This window comes from Lemur catta, chromosome 1, assembly GCF_020740605.2.
Source record: "Lemur catta isolate mLemCat1 chromosome 1, mLemCat1.pri, whole genome shotgun sequence".
NCBI lineage: Eukaryota > Metazoa > Chordata > Mammalia > Primates > Lemuridae > Lemur > Lemur catta.
The window spans coordinates 100485726-100507505 of NC_059128.1; the positions used below are offsets into that span (position 1 = coordinate 100485726).

Sequence of the window (21780 nt, forward strand, 5' to 3'; positions counted from 1 at the left end):
GTTGAATAGTGAGTACACATGCCTTATTCCTAATCTTAGCAGAAATACCTCAAATGTTGCCACATTAAGTAAGATGGTGGACTGGCTTTAGGGCTTTTATTTTTCTTTTATCATGTTAAGAAAGTATCCATTAACTTTTGTTTTCTTGAGTATTTTCTTCAAAAGATGGGTTTTGAATTTTTTCAAGGGCTTTCTCAGCATCTATGGAGATATCTATATGATTTTTTTCTTTAGATCTGCTAATATTGTATATTGTATTAACAGATTTCCCAATATTGAACAAACTGCATTTCTAGAATAAATAGCACTTGGTCAAGGTGTATAATTTTCTTAATATGATGTTGAATTTTGTTGCTAATATTTTACTTAAAACTTCTGCTACAATACTTACAAATGACATTGACCTATCATGTCATGTTCTCTTTTATAAAAGTAGGTTTGGGTGTCAGTGTTATACTTGCTTCGTAAGAATAATAAGTGTCCTTCATTTTCAATGCTCTGAAACAATTTATAAAGTATTGGTACTACCTGGTCTTTGAAGGTTTGGTAGAATTCCCTAGTGAAACCATTTGTGTGTGTGTGTGTGTGTGTGTGTGTGTGTGTGTGTATTATGTGTATATTCAGAGAACTTAGATTGGCATCATATACCTGATTCTTTGTAGGTCAGATGGTCTCTGTTTCAAGTCCTTCGCTGCTTTTGTAACACGAAAGTATTCATAGACCATACGTAAATGAATGGGCAGGGCTGTGTTCCAATAAAATTTTATTTATAGACATTGAAATTTGTATTTCATATAATTTTCACATATCATGACATTTTTCTTTTGACTTCGTTTCAACCATTTAAAGACACAGAGGCCATTATTAGTTTGTGGACCATACAAAACAGGTGATAGACCATGTTTGGCTTGTGGGCTATAGTTTGCTGACCCCTAGTCTTTCTGAAACACTTTATGTTTACATGCATACACAAATGCATATATAGTCATGCATTGCGTAATGACATTTTGGTCAACGATGGACTACATATACAATGGTGTTCCTGTAAGATTATAATATACCTGAAAAATTCTTATCACCTAATGATGCTATAGCCATCATAGCATCATAACACAACCATTACTCGTGTATTTGTGGTAATGTTGATATAAACAAACCTACTGCACTGCCAGTGATATAAAAGTATAGCACATATAATTAAGTGCAGTGCATAATACTTGATAATAAGTGATTATGTTACTAGTTTATATATTTACTAAACAAGTTGTCTCTCAGAATCTGTGGTGGATTGGTTCCAGGACTCCCCATGTATATCAAAATCCACTGATGCTCAAATCCCTGATATAAAATGTGTAGTATTTGCATATAACCTGCGTACATACTTCCATATACTTTAAATTATCTCTAGATTACTTCAAATCCCTAACACAATGCCTACACATCATTTCATTGTAGATTCAGTGTAGTACTTGTTGCACATCAAATTTAAGTATTGCTTTTTGGAACTTTATAGAATTTTTTTTTCCAAATATTTTCTATTTGAGCTTGATTGAATCCATGGATTTGGAACCCACAGATATGGAGGACCAGCTGTCCTATACTTTTTATTATGATTTTAGAGTTGACTCCTTCTACTTGTTAAAAAAGAGTTAACTATAAAATAGCCTCCGGTAGGTCCTTCAGGAGCTATTCCAGAAGAAGGCATTGTTATCATAGATGACAGCTCCATGTGTGTTAAAGCTCCTGAAGACTTTCCAGTGGGACAGTTGTGGTTTGTGGTTATAAGTATTCAGGGAAGAATTTTCCTTCCCTTCTACTTAGCCCTAAGTTTTGAGATAGGCAATATTTCTTGGGTAGTAGCTAGGAAAGTTTATGATTATTTCATCGTATTTTGAGGGTCTAGCCCTTGGAGTCCCAGATTTATGGGTAGGTGTCTAGTTAGACTCTCCAACTTGGGTGGTCCCCAGGACTTTTCTTCTGTCCTCCAGCCTTGAAGATCATGTAAACCAAAGCTCAAGTTCATTGGATTCAGCAAATGCCCTCACAACATAAAGATTAGTTTCAACATTCTGTTTACCTCTCTAGGTTCCCACCTTTCCTCTTTTCTTTTCTTTTTGTCTGTGTACTCTTCATTTTTAAAAACAGGTCCATGGATGCATTTGAAGTTTTAAAAATATGCTTTATTCAGCATTTTTAGTTCATCATTCTAGCAGAAATACAAGTACCTGCATTATGTGCTCTTTTCTTTAACTGTGTTTCACTTCTTAATTCTTAATTGTATATTACCTTATAGATCTTTCTAGTTATTTGAGGTTTGTCAGTTGTGTATATTTCAGTCCTTGTGAACACATTTGATAATTTATTCTACTGTTCCATTTCATTTCAGCTCACTAGGCACATAGAAACGATTCAGGAAAATTCTCACTGATCAATATAAAATTAGTGAGCTTTTCATTAAGATTATTTCAGAGTTCATGGTACTGTTTTGGTATGTAAGAATAAAAAAAAAAAACCTTTTTCTGAAGTACCTAACTTAGTTAGAGGAGGCAAATTTCTAATTGGGGAAATTTGACTGATATTTGGGAATTGTTATTTGAATATCTATGTGACATTCATGCATGTATGGGAATTTTATTTCTTTCTTTGCATTTTAAGTAAGCATAAAATGGACTAAAATATTTTCTTTTCCTTTTGGGATATGAATTTTGGTCAATAGGGTCAGATTATTTCTCCATAGGTTCTTTAGCAGATAGGAAGCAGATGTGGCAATGTGAGGAGACCTCTAGGGGAAGAACAAATGTATGAGTAATCTGGAAAAAGATTAAAGTGAAATTATGAGTTGAATGTCAGCCTTTGGACCAAAGCTTTTCTGTTCTTAGTACTCTGAAGAGACAGGGGCAACTGAGTGTTCTTAACCAAAAGAGAGAGAGACTGTTGTTAAAAGCCAGTATTTTACTATATTTATTGTTTTATTTCCAAGTTTGTTTTTTTATTTAAACAGTTTGATTTTGATTTTCTTTGGTTAGGTCGGGTTATAACCCTTCATTATCTTGTATTTGTGCTTAAGAGTATTGTTTTATTTGGTTCAAGAATGTCTTTAAAATAATATGCACTTTATCAGTACGCTTCTAGGAATGTCTGGCATGTTTATTGGTCAAATGCCTTGCAGATGGAAATGAAATTTTGTGAGGAATCTTCTGGATCAAATACAGATTTATTTTTACTTTAATAAAACTATTCAAAGCATAAAGACTTTACTCTGAGGGTCAACACTAACGGCTGATCTGGGAGTAGTTGCCAGAATAGTACCTGCTGAAGATTGCAATGATTTTCCCATTTCTTATGCCTCTTTTTTATTGTGCTTGAATTATAGACATAGACCATATGGGCATCTACAGTTCTTTTAGATTTCTGAAGTACTTCATAATGACTGCATTCACTAGGCATACTATTTTCTTCTATATATCCAAACATGCTTTTTGGATTCTTACTTCAATTAAGATACTGTTTAGTTTTGTATGTAATACCACCCATTATTAGACCAATTCCATTGGTAATTATAAGATCAGTTCTGTTCCCCAAAGGAATATTAAAGACATGGGGCTGGGAACAGTTACAATCACTTCAGTTTAAAATTATACTTAAGCAATCAGTCATAGACTCTCTGCAGTCTAGCTTGTAAATAAGTAGTAAATAAAAACAAAATTAGAATCTGTCTATAATAAAATGAAGTTGTTTAGTTTTTCCATGTTTCTGGACATACTGTTTCCATTTTTCAATGCATTCACCTGATTAGTGATATATATTGTGTCATAATGAATCTTGAATATCATGTTATCGTTTAATAATTCTGAGACTAGTGTAAGAAAATTCACTTACTAATTTTTTTTTGTCAAGGAGAAACTCTTTGGAATCATTTCAATTCATCATATTTTTTCATTCATTTACCAAAACTTACTGCACACTTATTAGATTATAGGTCCTAAGTTAGATATGGGAGCAGTGGTCATGGTACATTTCTGGCCTTCAAGAAGCTTACAGTTTCACTCTATACATTTAGGCTGGGCAATTGAAGGAAAATGCTTTTCAACATAGGCAATTTACTGGCTCTGTTACCTATGCACCTCACATTAGTTAATATCTCAAGAGTTAAAATTAATAAGCCCATCCTATGATAGTTGGGGAAAAACTTAATGAAAGCCCTTTTGAAACATGTCCTAATAGCCACTGGCCACCAGTGTAACAATGTTCCAGGTAAAGGAGACCTGATAGATGAAAAGGTAATCTGTCAAATCTGTATTTTTTTATCATTTAATTTAAATTTTTTCTGTAAACCAGTTTTTAAGATATAATTTACATGTAATAAAATGCACTCAATTTAAACGTAGAGTTCAATGAGTTTTGACAAAGTATGTACCGTTGTAACCACAGCCCCAGTCCTCAGAGAGAAACTTGATGTGATTCTAGATTCCTCTCTTCATCACATCCAAATGATTACTGATTTCTGTTCATGCTATACTCTAAACTTCCTTAGAACCTATCTCCTCTTTACTCTTACAACTCCTGCTTTAGTTTTTGATATGTTAGACCCTTACTATTTTTCATCTCTCTTACTGCAATTCTACTTTATAACTAGTTTTTGACTCTTTTCTTTGCTTTATTCCCTCCATGATGTTACTAAGATGTGATTTTTCTAAAATGCAATTCTGATCACATTAGTCCCCCTTACTTAAAATCTGTTGATGACTCTTCACAGTTTCCATTCTCAATCATCAATTTCTGAGACAGAAATTGATATAGATGGCAACTGATTTGATGATGACATCATTTATCAAATAGGAAATATACATAGAGAAGCAGATTTGTGGAGGGAAGATGATGAGTTCACTTTAACAATGTGGAACAAATAAAATGTCTTCACAAACCTTTGTATTTGATTCAAGTTTTATGTAAGCAACTATGGGAGAAGGAGAGAAACATCTTTTAAACAGCTGTCTCAAAGACCAGCAACTGTTCTGAGATTTTTATACTAATGAAAAAAATGAAATTTGATAATGCTAGATAGGAAAAGAATTACAATGTGTGTTCAAGTTTGTTTAAACTTGAAGTGACTATTAAGTTTAAATCTATAAATTTTCATTTTCACCTACATATACTAGCCTGTTAAAAATGCCTTCCTATTATTATCTAAACATGTCTCAAATACCATGATATGCATACAAATTGTGAGGTGTACCTTTTATATTGGTAAAGATAAGCTCTGAGGTAAGATAATTAATAGCAGGGTATCTTTTTACCTTGAGTGAGAGGAATATGTAGGAGAAATATTTAAATATGACAATAAAGACAGTGAATTTATTCTTGCTGTAGAATTTGCCTTACCTTAATTGTTAGCACATAGATTATTTTCTACACCACAAATATTCTATATCCTTTAGCTTTTCTTAACACAAGAAGAAGAGATATTCAATATCGTACCTGAATAAATAAAGTATTTTTAGGCCTAAGTGTTTATATTAGTTGAGTCACTGAATAAGAATAACAATCATTAGAGTGAATAGAAAACCTATAGAATAGGAGAAAATATTTGCATGCTGTACATCCAATAAAGGGCTCATAACTAAAATCTACAAAGAACTCAAGCAAATCAACAAGAAAAAAATCAAACAACCCCATTAAAAAGTGGGCAAAAAACATGAACAGAAGCTTTTCAAAAGAAGATAGACTAATAGCCAACAAAGATATGAAAAAATGCTCAACATCTCTAATCATCAGGGAAATGCAAATCAAAACTATAAGGAGATATCACTTAACTCCAGTAAGAATGGCTTATATCAGAAAGTCCCAAAACAACAAGTGGTGGCATGGATGCAGAGAGATAGGAACACTCTTACACTGCTGGTGGGACTGCAAATTAGTACAACCCCTGTGGAAAATAATTTGGAGATACCTCAGAGAGCTAAAAATAGAAATACCATTTGATCCAGCAATACCACTACTGGGTATTTACCCAAAAGAAAAAAAGACATTCTATAAAAAAGACACCTGAACTCAAATGTTTATAGCAGCACAATTCACAATTGCAAAGATGTGGAAACAACCCAAGTGCCCATCAATACATGGGTGGATTAATAAAATGTGGTGTAATACTCAGCTATAAAAAAAATGGTGAACTAATACCTCTTGTATTAACCTGGTTGGAATTGAAGAACATTCTTCTAAGTGTGAAGTATCACAAGAATGGAAAAACAAACACCACATGTACTCATCATTAAATTGTAACTAATTGATCAACATTTATGTGCACACATGGAAATAACATACATCAGAAATCAAGCAGGTGGGAGGGAGGGGAAGGGAAGGGTAAATTCACACCTAACAGGTACAGTGCACACTATCTGGGTGATGGCCACACTTATAACTTTGATTCAAATGGCACAACAGCAATTTATGTAACCAAAACATATGTACCCCTGTAATATTCTGAAATTTAAAAAAACAACACACATAAATGAATTAATTTTAAAAAAAGCATGACTCCAATATAAATGAATTTTACCAAGGTGCTCTGGGCATTATTTAGTAAAATGATTATTCCCTTCTTTAAAAAATGAGAATCCCAATCAAAATTCTAGCAAATTATTTTATAGATACCAACAAATAGATTCTAAAGTTTATATAGAAATGCCAAGACCTAGAATAGTAACACGATACTGAAGAACAAAGGTGAAGGGCTCACACTAACCCATGTCAAGACTGTTTTAATATGGTTAAAATAATGAGATGATCAAAGTATAATTTCATGAATTACATGGTTTATTTCCATACAAAGAGATTCTCTTTTTTTATTTACAATGCTCAAAGAGGGGGAGAATAACAGGAACAAATGTCACAGAAAATATGCTCAATAGACGAGGTACAGTAACATAGTGAGTGAGTTCTAATTTGACCTAGAGTCTAATTATTAAAGTCTAGTTATTCAGTTAGTATGGAAGCAGGACTCTGTGGATATAAAGTCTCATTGAAGTTTGAAGAGTACCTTTGTATGAGAGAGAGGTTCTTGGGAGAGATGGTTTGATCAACACAGTAGAGATCCATGACAACATGCAAGGTCCCTCGACACTAGCAAGCAGTGCCAATGAGGCTTAAGAGAATAGTTCAAAGGCTGACAGAGAGTAGCCCTGCCAAATCCTAAGCTCTCAATCTGTCTGTCAAAATCTTGGGTTTAAATGTGTTTTGAAGTCAAGTAGTTTAGGCCAGTAACTCACATGTGTGGTCTGTCAAGGGGTGATGTAACATTCTGGCTGAGAGGAGAATTACACTCCCTGTCCTTATGTAGTAAATAAAATATTTAAATGTTTAAATCATTTCAGAAGTACATAACAAGGACTTACTATAAAGCTACAGCAATCAAGACAGCATGCTATTTTCGAAAGAATAGATACATATCAGTGTAATGGAATAGAAGTCCCAGAAATAGACCCTTACAAATATAATCAGGTGATCTTTGACAAAGGAGCAAAAGCAATTCAATAGAGAAAGGATATTCTTTTCAACAATGGTACTGGAGCAATTGGATGTCTATATTAAAAAAAAGAACATATACATAGACCTTATACCTTTCACTAAATTAACTCAAAATCAATCATAGAACTAAATGTAAAGCACAAAACTATTAAACTTATAGAAGAAAACTTAGGAGAAAATCTAGGCAAGTTGGGCTTGGCAATGAGTTTTTAGATAAAAGACCAAAAGTATGATCCATGAAAAAGAAAACTGATTGGTTGGACATCATTAAAATTAAAAATGTCTGCCCTATGAAAGACACAGTTAAGAGAATGAAAAGATAAGCCACAGACTGGGATAAATATTTGCAAAACATATATCTGATGAAAGACTTATATAGGTAATATTTAAAAAAGAAAAAAACTCTTAAAACTCCACAGTAAGAAAACAATTCAATTAAAAATGGGCAAAAGAGCTGAAAACACGAAGAAGATACACAGATGGCAAATATGCATATGAAAAGGTCTCAACATCCTTTGTCATTAGGTAATTGCATGTTAAAACAATGAGATACCACTAAAATCCAAAACCACAAATACCAAATGCTGGTGAGGATGGGAAACTGAAAGGAATGCAAGATGATACAGCCATTTTGGAAGACAGTTTGGCAGTTTCTTAACAAAGCTAAAGTAAACAAGTATTACTATATGATCTAACAGTTACACTCTTAGGTATTTATCCAATTAAGTTGAAAACTTATATCCACATAAAAGCTTACAGATGAGTATTTATAAAGCTTTATTCATAATCACCAAAACCTGAAAGCAGCCAAGATGTCCTCAATAGGTGAATGGATAAAGAAACTGTGGTACATCCATACAATGAAGTGTTACTCAGTGATAAAAAGAAATGAGCTATGAAGCCACAAAAAGACATGGATAAACTTTAAATGGATATTTCTAAATGAAAGAAATAAGTCTGAAAAGGCTAAAAATTATATGATTTCAATTATATGACATTCTGGAAATAGCATAACTATAGAGACAGTAAAAAGATCAGTGGTTGCCAGGGATTTGGGAGGGTGGAGAGGAGAGTTGAATGATTAAAGCACAGAGGATTTTTCTAGGCCCATGAAACTATTTTATATGATGTTTTAGTGGTGGATGTTTGACATTATATGTTTGTCAAAACCCCTAATATATGAAAAATTTTAAAAATCATTTAAGAGGTTGGAGGATCCAAGAAAGGAATGAAGACTATAACAGGAGAATCTAACTATATTTCAGATGTATGAAACAACCTCTCTGAAGAGGTAGGGGGAAATGCACTGACCTAAATAAGTTTGGAAATGAGTCTGTAAGTCTAAATACAAAAGGAATTACACTTAGTTGTGTACTTCATTTGATAAAGTTGTTTCCCATTGGGTGTACAGATTAAAAATTCTGACACTTCTATACATATATACTGGAAGTGAATGTTTATAGCAGCACAATTCACAATTGCAAAGATGTGGAAACAACCCAAGTGCCCATCAGTTCAAAAATGGATTAGTAAATTGTGTGTATACCATGGAGTATTACTCAGCTATAAGAAATAACGGTGATACGACATCTCTTTGGTTCTCCTGGAGAGAGTTGGAACCCATTATATTAACTGTAGTATCCCAAGAATGGAAAAGCAAGCATCACATGTACTCACCAGAAAATTGGTTTCCCTGATCATCACCTAAATGCACATTGGGGAACGATACCAACTGGATATCAGACTGAGGCAGGGGGTGGGGGGAGGGGATGGGTGTATGCCTACATGATGAGTGCGTTGCACACCGTCTGAGGAATGGTCATGCTTGAAGGTGCTGACTTGGGGAAGTAGGGGGTGGAGGGAGGGGATGGGGGTATGACTACATGGTGAGTGCCAGGCGCACTGTCTGGGGAATGGACACACTTGAGACTCTGACTCAGGGGAATGGACAGGACATGGGCAATATATATAACCTGAGCTTTTGTACACCCATAATAAGCTAAAAAAAAAAAAGAAAGAAAGAAAATGGATAGCAAATGGTGGGAGCCAAATTTCTCCTTGTTGGGAGTAGGAATTTTTAGTTTAAGCAAGGGCAGGAGGCTAGAATGATACATTTAGTAATGGATTGGAGACATCAGTAGAGTTGGAGACATCAGTATGAACTCATGTTTAGCTTACTGTAGACACAGATGGTTACAGAGAGAAATATTTATAGATGTGTGTGTATATATAGGTTTCAATACACATACATATTTTCTTGCTGTGTCAGCTGAAAGGACCTAAAAGAGATGACACCACAGTAGCAAAATGTACACGTAGCCAGATCTTTGTTTCCAATATTCTCCAATAAAAGGAATTATGGCTCCTTGGAGACATGGCTGATTCTAGGACTAGGGTGGGAAATACATGAGTCTAGAAAATCTTATAGTGCCAAGTGCTCAAAAAAAAAAAAAAAAAAAGAAAGAAATCCACATTGATGGGAGTTAAAGGGACATAGGAGCCAATTACAAGAGCGTCCAATGGCCAAAGCTGGAATAATGTTGAAAAGCAAAGTAAGTCAAGTAGTATTGGATTATAACCCAAAGTATAAAATAAGTATCTCTGAGTCCAAACTGAAATAAATAAATAAATAAATAGGTAAATACATAGACAGACAAAAAAGACAAATCACCTGGAAAGAAGAATTCCAAATAATTTACATAGATACTCTGCCCTCAAGGATGGGGAGCCTAACTTCCCACTCCTTAAATGTGGGCTGCACTTAATGACTTTCTTACAGAGTTTAGTATGAAAAAGAGGGGAGGGGATAATAATTTTACACTGGAGAAACCTGAAAAACACTACGTCAGCCAAGTGATCAGGTCAACATCAACAGTGATAACTCATATTAATAGTATATACCTTAACCCCAGTCTAATCATGAGAAAAATATCAGAAAAATCCTAATAAAAGGGCATCCTACAAAATGACTGATGAGTATTCCTCAAAACTCTCAAGGTCATCAAAAACAAGGAAAGTCTAAGAAACTGTCCCAGCCAAGAAGAGCCTTAGGAAACATGACAACTAAATGTAATATGATATCCTGGATGGTATCCTGAAACAGAAAAAAAGACACTAGATAGAAACCAAGGAAGTCTGGATAAAATATGGAGTTTTGTTAGAATGTATTGATATTGGTTAATTAATTGCATTATTAATAACAAATGTACCATACTAATAAAAAATGTTAATAATAGTGAAAACTGGGAGTTTATGGGAGCTATGTACTATCTTCTCAATTTTTCTGTAAGTCTAACACTGTTATAAAAAAATAAAGTCTATTTAAAAAGTGAAAGTATTATTTGAAGCCCTCAGAATAATGTCATGGGTTTCTGTCTCTCCTGCAGTTTTGACAATGTTTCCTGCCTTGCTGACTCTGCTTCCCTCTCAGACATCACCTTTGATGGCAATCCAATAGCTCAAGAGTCATGGTACAAACACACGGTCCTTCAGAATATGATGCAGCTGCGCCAGCTAGATATGAAGAGAATCACAGTGAGAACCTTTCTAAAATGTTCACCATATTGTTTTCCTTAGTGTGGATTAAGAAATTGGGGTGCATATTCTTTGCTTGAAATGCTTCTTAATTTTAATGTACTATGACTGTAAACTTCATAATGTAATTATAGCATTTTTACCACCCACTCCCACCCCAATTTCATTAAATAGGGCTTTTAAAATTCCTAGTCTTTGATTTAAATTAATCATCATGCTTAGTTTTCATTCTTGTTTAATATCCAACTAATAATTTATTTTGGAATGGATGAGTGAGAATTTCATTAAGTTGCATATTGTAATGGTTAAGAGCATGGGTGCTGGAGCCAGACTGCCCGAGTCTGAATTCTGGCATGGCCACTTGCTAGCCATATGAACTTTGCAATTTACTTAATCTTTTTATACCTCATTTTCCTCAAAGTAAAATGGGGATCATAATGATACTATGTCATAGAGTTATTGTGAAAATCAAATAAAGTACTGAACCTTAGAAGAGTGTGAGGCTCTAGGAAGCATTGTATGGAGTTATTATTATTATTATTATTGCTGATGTTATACCTCCAAAAGTAGCTCTCTTTTTTTATTCATTCTATTTGCATGTTAAGATACTCTCCATACTTGGATGTTTTGATATGCCGCTGATCTTAGTGAAATGCTGCACATGATATCCCCCTCTTTTTAGGTGCACAGTGCATATTAGCATATAAGATCCAGGAAGTACTGTAATTAAAGAGACTTGCCTAATTTTGTTCCATTGTATCCCAACATTGTTTTAATATTTTAATTTCTTACAAAATACTTATTAATAACCTCAGTTTGATAGTCTCTGACCTAGAAAAATATCCTAAGCCTCCACCTGTTTTCTCTCTTCTAGATTCTGCTAATTTTGATGTGGATTCTGATCATCAGCTAGGTTTACTCAGTTGCCAACTGACTTATTCTTTGTATAACAGCTTCACAAAGTGTGCAGTTTTCATTCATGCCTCAGCAGTATTATAGACATCTAGGGTGGCTAGCAGATATTTGAAAGTGCAGATGAATTCATGAATACCAGGGGTCTTCTAGGGTTCTGCCTCTCTGTCTGTTCCATGATGGAGATGTGGTTCTTTGTCCTGTCGGTTTTTTTCAGCTTTATACTGTCAACACTGTTTTTTACTTTTGTGGTGACTCTTTACCCATATCTGTAGGTCTTTCTTAATTAAGCATCCTTGGTACTTCTAACTGCTCTTCCTGATAAGATTGATATAAGTGGGGTAAGATACAGAGGTAACCCATTTATATAAATTAGTACTTAATTATATATTATGTTTCTCATAGTGAATTTATATGTCAATCTTGTCTACCCAAATAATATATAGTCTTTAAGGGTAGAAACCATTCTTCTTCTTCCTTACCTGACACATACGGATATTCTATAAGTATTTATTTCCTTTCCTTCTCTATCTTACTAAGTACTGAGAAGTTGAACTTAATAATGTTCAATAAAGACTTGTTGATTGAGTTAAATTTGCCTAACTTCCATAACTTCCATGCCTTAAATAAAGGAGAATGATACTGTATATAATCATTGTCCTTGTACATCCCATAGGGTGTGTGTTTGCCTGGTAAGGAAATGAAAGAAGATCACTTGGGATGGGAACAGGGCCAGCCTTCTGCTGCATATAGAGCATTAATATCTATAGACCATATAAATATGGAATATATAAGTATATAGGACATATATATTTAGCATATATAGAATATATATTTTTATATATAGGATATAAATATAAATAGAGAACATATAAATATGAAGTGTATCTGATCCTCCACTGTTTAACTTAAAAAATTAAAAATAAAAAAATCGGAAACAATCTCAAAGTTACAGAAAAGTTGTAAGTACAGTACAAAGAACTTTTTTTTCTTGAACTATTTGACAGTAAGCTGCTGACTTGATTGCCCAACAACCCTGAACACTTTAGTATATATTTTCTATCAGCAAAGACACTCTCCTACATAACCACAATATAACCAACAAAATCGGGAAATAAACATTGGAAAATTTACTAGCATCTAATTCTCACACCACATTCAACTTTCACCAGTTATATCAGTACTGTTCTTTATAGCAAAATGACTCCGTTCAGAATTATACAGTGCATATAGATGAATTTTGTTGTCATGTCTCTATAATTATCATTTTTCTGGAACAGTTCCTCAGTCTGTCTTTGATTTTCATGACTTTGACATTTATGAAGATTACAGGTTAGTTATTTTGTAGAATAAAAATCAATTCAAATTTTTCTGATGTTTCCTTGTGATTGATTTTTACTTACAGGGCTTTGGCATAAATAACATATAGCAGTGATTTTGTATTCTTCCCATTGCATCCTATCAAGTGGTATGTTATTCCACTTGAATTCATATTATCTCTTTGCTGATTATGCTTACTTTGATTAAGATGCTGCCTGCCAGGCTTCTCCTTTTGAAGTTATTCTCATTCCCTTTGTAATTCCATTCCTCATAAAAGTTTCAATGTATCCGTTTATTCTCATGTCAGTATAGACTCATGGTATTTAGCTTCATCTTTTATTTGTAACTTTTTAGTAACTTTAGTGTGGAAACAATGTACCCTAAAAAAACACCAGCAAACAGCAGCCTATGAGCTGGCTGCCTGTTTTTATAAATGAAGATGTATTGGAACACAGTGTTGCAGTGACAGAGTTGAGTGATTGTTAAACTGACTATATGCTTTTCAAGCTGAAGTATTTATTATCTGGCTGAAAAAGTTTGCTCACACCTATAACTATTTTTTCTCTTTAAAATACAATGTCTTGATTAAATTTTTGTGTAAATTTGCCATATAAACATTCTAGCTGTTGTGGATCACACAAGTATTTAATGAACTTCTGTGCATAGAGCTGTGATTCCTAAACTGTAAGCCAAAGGTGCTGTAGTGAACTCACAGGGTCACTGTGGAATATTTTTAATTTTCAAGGGAAACACAGGAGATTTGACATCTGTTAGACACTGAGCAAACTACTAGTTCAAAGTAGTTTACCATTTCAATATTAGGTCATACTATATTAGATCATATAATATCTTTGCAAAGCTGAGTTTTCAGTGGTTGTGATAAAAACAAATACCATACCAAAATCGATATGGAACAGGAAATGAGGGTGGCAGTGTCCAATCTGATTCTCTGTTTTAGCAGTTGTGTAATGCCCTACAGTTTATACACATTCCATTGATAAGTAGTTGTGGTTATTTATGAATGGTATAAATATTTTTCATTCCAATTTACGTGTATTATGTTTTTAAATGGTTGCTAACTTGCTAGACTATAAATACTTATTAAGTAGTTTGGACCTAACTACTTAGTAAACAGAGCTGTCACATATTTCTTTTGGCCTAGGGGCACTGTGAAAAAACTCCTCAGACTCTTAGGTAACTTGAATTGAGGAGTTTCTGTACTAGGGTGTGTATCAAACACTAGAGATGACAAGAGCAGAATCATACTCCATGCCCTAAAGTTACTTGCAGTCTACTTCAGGAGTAGGCATGCAGCCAGATTCCAGTGCAAAATGATAATCTAGAGAGAAAAGATAGTTAGATGGCTCACTAGCTATATATGTTCATGTACACATACTTACACCTGTGTGCATGTGCGTATGCACGGCCACACAGGGCAAAATGATATCAAAGAGCAAAGTACTCGTACGTCTACCAGAGAAATAGAAAAAGTTCCCGAGGAGAAAATGCTTGACTCGAGACTTACAGAATGTTAAAGAAGAAGGAGGATGTATCTGTAGAGAGTAAAGACATGCAAAATGTAGAGGGATGCTGAGAGAACATAGCAGCTCATATAGCTGTTCAATATGGCTACGCATTGAGTGTATGTGTGGAGGAATAGCAGGAGACAAGCATGTCTGACAGGCAAGGGCTAGGGCATTTTATGTCATAATAAGGAGTTTAGATTTTTGTCTTGGATATAATAGGTGAAGCCCTTGAAGAGTTTAAGGTAGCTAAATTGAATTTGCTTATTAAAAAGACTATCTATGTGAGTAACAGCCTGGAGGAGAAATTGGGGAGAATGGGATGGGTGATGAGATGAGAAGCAAGGAGATTAGTCAGGGTAAGAGATTCGGGGTATCTGATCCAAAGGAATGACAAGAGATAATATGATGCCAAATACTGCTAGCCTCAACTCGTAGTTTGCTTCTGTTATCTCTCTTAAGAAGAGTGGGGTTTAGTTTGTAAAGAGTAGAATGAAGATTAATAAGATGAAAGTGATACCTAGGATAGGTTAATAAGCAAGTTTGACTTAAGGTCCCTCTAGAGCAGGAGTTGGCAAACTAACTGTAAAAGGCCTGATATAAATATTTTAGGCTTTAGGGAGCTGTACAGTCTCTATTGAAACTATTTAACTCTGCCATTGTAGTATGAAAGCAGGCATGGACAACACATAATGAAAGAGCATGGCTCTATTCCAACAAAACATTATTTACAAAAATAGGTGGCAGACTGTATTTTGGCCTGAGGGCTAGAGTTTACCAGGCCTTGATTGAGAACACTGAATAAATTGCTGGGCCACTGAAAGTTGTATCAGGGAAGTGGTGTAGAATAATGGAGTAGCTGAAAGGGAAGATGAACTAATCTGTCTTTTTATCATAAAAGGAAAGACTATAAATTCCACGAATTATAACAGTCAACTTTGATTATGAAATAAATCTAAATTGATTATTAAGATGGTTTGTGAGTACTTAAGGAATTGATCACTAGGAGGCAGCATTAGCTCACTAAAAACAACTCATGCCAGACAAAATTAGTTTTCTATTTTAGAAATTATAAATAGATCCGCTTAGAGAAGAGCTATAGACAGTGTTTTGGCATTTAAGCAAAGCATTTGACAAAGTCTTTTATGACGTCATTTTGAGAAAGTTGAGTAAGTAACATGGTTAAGTGGATATTTGATTCATTATACCTATAGAACATGAAGTAATGGATCAATGTCAACCTTTAGAGAAATCTGTACTGGCATGCCACGAGGCTGTTTCCTCTGGCCCATTCTATTCAACATTTTTGTTAATGTCTAGAGAACATATTTGTTATTCTGATAAAGTACATCAATGACAGAAATTGGAGAAGTTAGAGATACTGATATATTGGTTGATCAAATCAAAATCCAAAAGTAGCTCAATAGTCTAGTACAGGGTTTTGGCAAACTACAGCCTGTGGGGCAAATCTATCCTGCAGCCTGCGTTTGTACAGATCTCAAGCTAAGAATGGGCTTTATATTTTTAAAGCATTGTAAAATAATAAAATAGAAACAAAGAAGAATACGAGATAGAGATCATATATAGCCTACAAAGTCTAAAATATTTACTGTCTGCCCTTTACAGAAAAAGTTTGCTGACCTCTAGTTTAGAAAAATAAGCAGAATTTAACATGATAAAAAATAGATAAATTGAAGATCCTGGACAACATATTGAAAATCCATAACAACAATCAAACAAAACAATTCTCAGCACAAATGCAGGGTTTTGAAAGGTTAGACTTACTGCAGCATGTGTGAAAATCATTTGAGTTAGAACTAATGAATTCAAATTGAACTAATTATAAGATGTTATTGTTAAAAGTTAATATGGATTAAAATAATATTCATTTACAGAAAAAGAGAATTCAGAAAATGGAGACAGTAGTTCCTTTATTTTTCTTCAATGGTCAGATTTCACCTGAACTATTATTAGTTTTAAAGTGGTGACAAGAAACTGGAGCATTTCCAGAAAATTTGACGTGATTAGTTGACAAAAGAGAAGACATAAGGAAAGTATTACAGTGATCCTCAACTCTTTTCACAACTGTTCAAAAAAAGAGAGAATAGGTATTTTGAGGGGCTAAAACAAGGACCATGGTATAGAAAATTCTGGGAAGCAGAATTTTCTCCTTTCTAAGGTAGGATTTGCAAATGCAGGCACTATTCTCACAATTCCGGAACAGAAACAGTGTCTGAAGTTTTCACCTCAATCCCACAGTTGGCTTAGTATGGACTTGTTTATAATTTGCTTTCAAAAAAAAAATGGAATAGCGCTGATCTCAGGCAGAAGTAAGTTTCCTGTTGTGGTAGACATTACTAATGCTCAGCAATATGTCTTGGTTCTCCTCCTCTTTTTGACATGTGGGAAGATGTTTGGCCAATGAAATGTGAGCAGAAACAATGGATATCATTTCAAGCAGCATTTAAACACCAATGCATGAGTCTCATGTTTTTTCCTATGTGGTAGTCACTGTGGAAGCATATAGTGATTGAGCGGAAGATGCCATTAGATCACAGCACCCAGGAAAATACTTAGCCACTATATTGAAGCCAGTTGCAGATCAAGAAATAAACTTTTCTTATCATAAGCCAGTGTAAGATTTGAAGTTGTTACAGCAGCATAACCTACCCTGTTCTGGGTTTTTTTTCTCCCCAGTATTTAATATTCCTGGGCCTAAAGTCAGGTGACATAGCTTATAATCTTCACTTTAACGTAGCTATGACCCTGGGAAAATCAGTTTTCTCTGTTAAAAGAGGTTGTTTGGATGAAAAATGTTGACCATCTCTTTTAGAAAAAAAATCTGTGATTTTAAAGTCTGTTTTAATATTTTATATATTCAAAGAAAATAATGTTTATAACTATTCTAAAGTACATTGTTAAAATACAGTTTGCCATTTGATTTTTAAAATTCCACATAATAAATTGCTATCTGTATTAGGACTACTATTAATATTATTTACTTTGAAGCAAAATGTTTTCTTATGTAATATAAGCATTGTTTTAGAACCTTAATAATCTACTAACAGAGTATGATCTAGGTTATGAAATACCTATTAAATCACTGCATTACTTAATTAACTGGCAATAATTTTAATTTTGAGTTTTCATGGCCAAACTGAAGTAAGGAAAAAAGTAGATTTTTTTTTGTCCCAGATCAGTCCTTTTCTTTTGTTTGCTACATAAAGGATATGGCATTTGCCCCAGAAATTGGACTATTACCAAGAAGGTGCCAGAATTTTACAGTTTTTTTCCTTCTTACCAACGGATTTGTAGTTTAACTTCACAATTAGAGGTTTATTTTTATTTCTAGTTTAGTTACTCTGTAATTATTTGGATTGAAATGTAACCATCAGATGCATAAATTCTTTAAAACACTCAATATTTGAATTGATTTGGTGTAAATCCAGTTTTCCAAGGTTTAGCTTTCCTTTTAAAGCCCTACTGCTTTTAATAGAAGCTCAAATTCTTTTTGAAAATCTGATGAAATCATGTCCTAAGTATGTGTAGTACGTGATCCATACAGTTTCCAGTACAGTTTGAAATTGGCTCCTTGAATAGCCAATCTGTTTCTAGTCCACATTTTATAGATAAGTCAACAATTGAACATCAATATATTTTGCTCTTTTAAAAAGTTTATTCTGAAATAGGTTTACCGTACAGATACCAAATCAGTATTTACTGAATAAAAGAATTTAATATAATTATTAAACCAGCTATTTTGTGAAGCTAGGAATCAGAGTTCTGTATTTTTATTTAGTTTTTTTTCCTCATTACTTCTATTTAGTTTTTAAAAGTTAAGAATAATTATTTTCCACATTGTAAAAGATACTTTAAGTCCACCAAAAATCACATTAAATTTTCATTCCCTTCAAAACAACTAAATCATTTTGTGGCAGATTACTATGGAATTCTAACCTCTCCTTTTTTAAATCTCTCTGAAATTAGTAAGATAAATTTAAATGTATCTTTATTATAAAAAATACTGTGAATTCAATATCTAGCAAGACATGGCTTCTGGTCCTGATCCCGGCTTTGTCACTAGCCGTGTGACCTCCTATAAGTTACTAACCTCTTAGAACAGTTTCCTCATTTCTAAAATTAGAGTCTTCTACTGGATATTTTCCTAGTTTTCTTTTTAACTCTATGATATTTTATGTTTGTGCATTTTTAAATATACTTCTTTGAGTCTAGGACTTTTGTTTTTAGGAGGACGTTTTCTGGCTCGCCCTCTAGAATACATTTTCATAGCCTCTTTGACCTTTCTTAACTCTAACATAACATATATTGGTCAGGATAGGCTAGATTGTGCTGCAGTAACAACTTCTCTAACCTCAGTGGATTAAAACAACAGAGTTTATTTCAGGGTCCTAATACCTTTCTACCCATGATACATGATCTGGGACCTTGTTGTCCATTATTCCAGTTGTCCTTGTTGTCCTTATTCCAGTACTCAGGCCTTTGAAGTACCTACCATCTAGAGCTTTGCAGATGCTGTGGCAGAGGTGAGAAAGAGAATAGTCGTATCATACATTTTCTTTGAAAGCTTCCTCCCAGAAATAAATACGTCACTTTTGTTCATATGACATTGGCCAAAGCAAGTCACATAGCCACATCTAATAACTTCAAGGGGGTAGGAAGTGCCTCCTTCCTACAATGTGGCTTGGGCATATGAAGACACAGGAATATTTACTGAACAGCTCTTGTGACTATCCATTAGGTTTTAAATCAAATGTTGACTTCTGGTAGGAGTGTAAAGTAGAACTACATTTATGGAGGACAATTTGCAAACGTGTCAAAAGCCCTAGAAATATGTCTACCATTTGATTTAGCAGTTTCAGTTTTAGGAAATTATTGAACAGATATAGAAAGCTGTATATTCGTTAGTTTATTCTTTAAATGTATATTTATTGAGTATCTACTATGTGCCAAGAGCTGACATGATCCATACATTCACAGAACTTACTGTACGGAGTGGGAGGCAAAAGGGATTGGATCAGAGATAATTAACATGACACAGATTAAGTGCTATGAGAGAGAAGTATAGGGTGCTATGAAAGCATATAGAAACATTTCTCCTGATCTGTTTTATAATTGACTTATTCTCTCTTTACCTGTGTATAATCTGCTGTTGAACCCCCTTCATTGAATTTTAAATTTCAGTTCTTGTAAGTTTTCATTTATAAAAGAGTTATTCTTCAAATCTGCTAAAGGTACCTTTATAGTTTCCTATCTCTGAAGATATTTTCAAGCTTGCCTTTATTAAGAAATTATTTCCTCACATTGTATCATCATTTTGAGTACCTACAAATCTTTTGGCAATGAAAATTAAAAGTGACATGGTTATAATTTACTCTATTAAAATCTGACAGTCTTTAAGGGGGGAAAATGGTCCAGATGCAACTTCTAAAAATTTGCTTATAATGAATATTGTAAGAAATTGTAATATTTGAGTGAGGGTGTTGGGATGATGACGGATTTTCTTAAATTTTCCAAACTGTAATTTTATTTCATAATTTCTATTTTTTCCAGCTTTATTGAGGTATGATTGACAAATAAAATTGTACAAGGTGTACAACATAATGATTTGATGTATATTGTGAAGGATTACCATAATCAAGTTAGTTAACACATCGATCACTTCACCTAATTAACTGTTTTTTTTTGTAGTAAGAACATTTAAGATCGACTCTCTTAGCAAATTTCAAATTTATAATACAAGATTGCTAATTACAGCCACAATTCTGTATTTCATAGTTTTTAGAATTTAAGAAATGAGACTGGACAAATCAATTTAAAAACAAAGTAAAAGTAATGATATTACCTAATCTATTAATATTGATAGAGAGTTTTAAAAGGTGTTTTATCCTTGTTTTATCTTCAAAAAGCTCTGATTTGCAGCCATAAATCAAATCAAAATTGTTAAAAGTATCATTTTATCTTTTTGTGTTGATGATAAAAAGTTTAAGTCTAGGTAGAACCATTGGTATATGGTGTACAAAAAAAAATTATAGTGTACTCACCCTTTTCTTCTTTCTCTTCTCATTTTCTTTTCCTTCTTGATGAGTTAGTTTCATCTCATCTCCAAAGTTGGGAGTAGAGTTAAGAATGCATAGATTTTTTAGAATAAGGAGTGAAGAAGAAAATAAAGAGAAACAACATACTAATATTTTCTTTGAGGGGACGTAGTATGCCTCTCAAGAAGAAAACTAGACTTACAGAACTAAAGATACTTAGCATTAAAAATTGTCAAACACTTCATAATACTTTCCAAAAAATTTCTTTTAGGAAGAAGAAAGGCGTATGGCATCTATTTTAGCCAAAAAAGAGGAAGAGAAGAAGCGGGAAAGTCATAAACAATCTTTGCTTAAGGTATTTTCTCTGATGTCTACGTGGATGAGTGTGCACACACACACTCACACACACACTAGAACTAGGTAGCTGGAAGAGTGGTTTCTAAACTTTGTAAATTTCTCATTCCTATCAGAATATATGTACCCCTAAAACGTGTAGAAATTGTTATCTATAAATATTAAATAAATCTGAACTTAGGAAATACAATATAATGTACATTATAAAATATATGCAAAAGCTAGAAATTTTAAAAGGAAGAGATGAAAAATAAATATAATTAAAATAAATAAATATAATTGAAGTTATAGCATTTTTTTTCTTTTTTTTCATACCAGTGCATCATCTTATATGTCCCATGGCCTATGCATTTCATTTTGGAAAGCACTGTAATAGACTGTCATCTTTACTGATATATTTTAAAGAGCTCTGCTACATGGGTTTTTTTTTTAATGATAGCTTTTAATTTAAATTTTAATTTAAAATGTTTTTCTGTTAGCTCCTCTAATGTAAAAGTGGTAAAGATTTTGAGGAATGTCAATTTGTTTTAAACTGATTTTAACTTATTTTATAT

General features: G+C 33.4%; 1 protein-coding gene across 3 annotated transcripts in view; it reads left to right on the plus strand.

Moving 5' to 3' along the window:
* LRRC49 (leucine rich repeat containing 49) overlaps window positions 1-21780 on the plus strand; it is a 129318-nt gene that overhangs the window by 60624 nt on the left and 46914 nt on the right. For all 3 annotated transcript variants that reach the window (XM_045530934.1, XM_045530942.1, XM_045530946.1), the window contains 2 exons: window positions 10914-11061; window positions 21144-21227. In XM_045530934.1, coding sequence (XP_045386890.1) covers window positions 10914-11061; window positions 21144-21227 — 232 coding nt within the window. The remainder of the gene's footprint in view (window positions 1-10913; window positions 11062-21143; window positions 21228-21780) is intronic.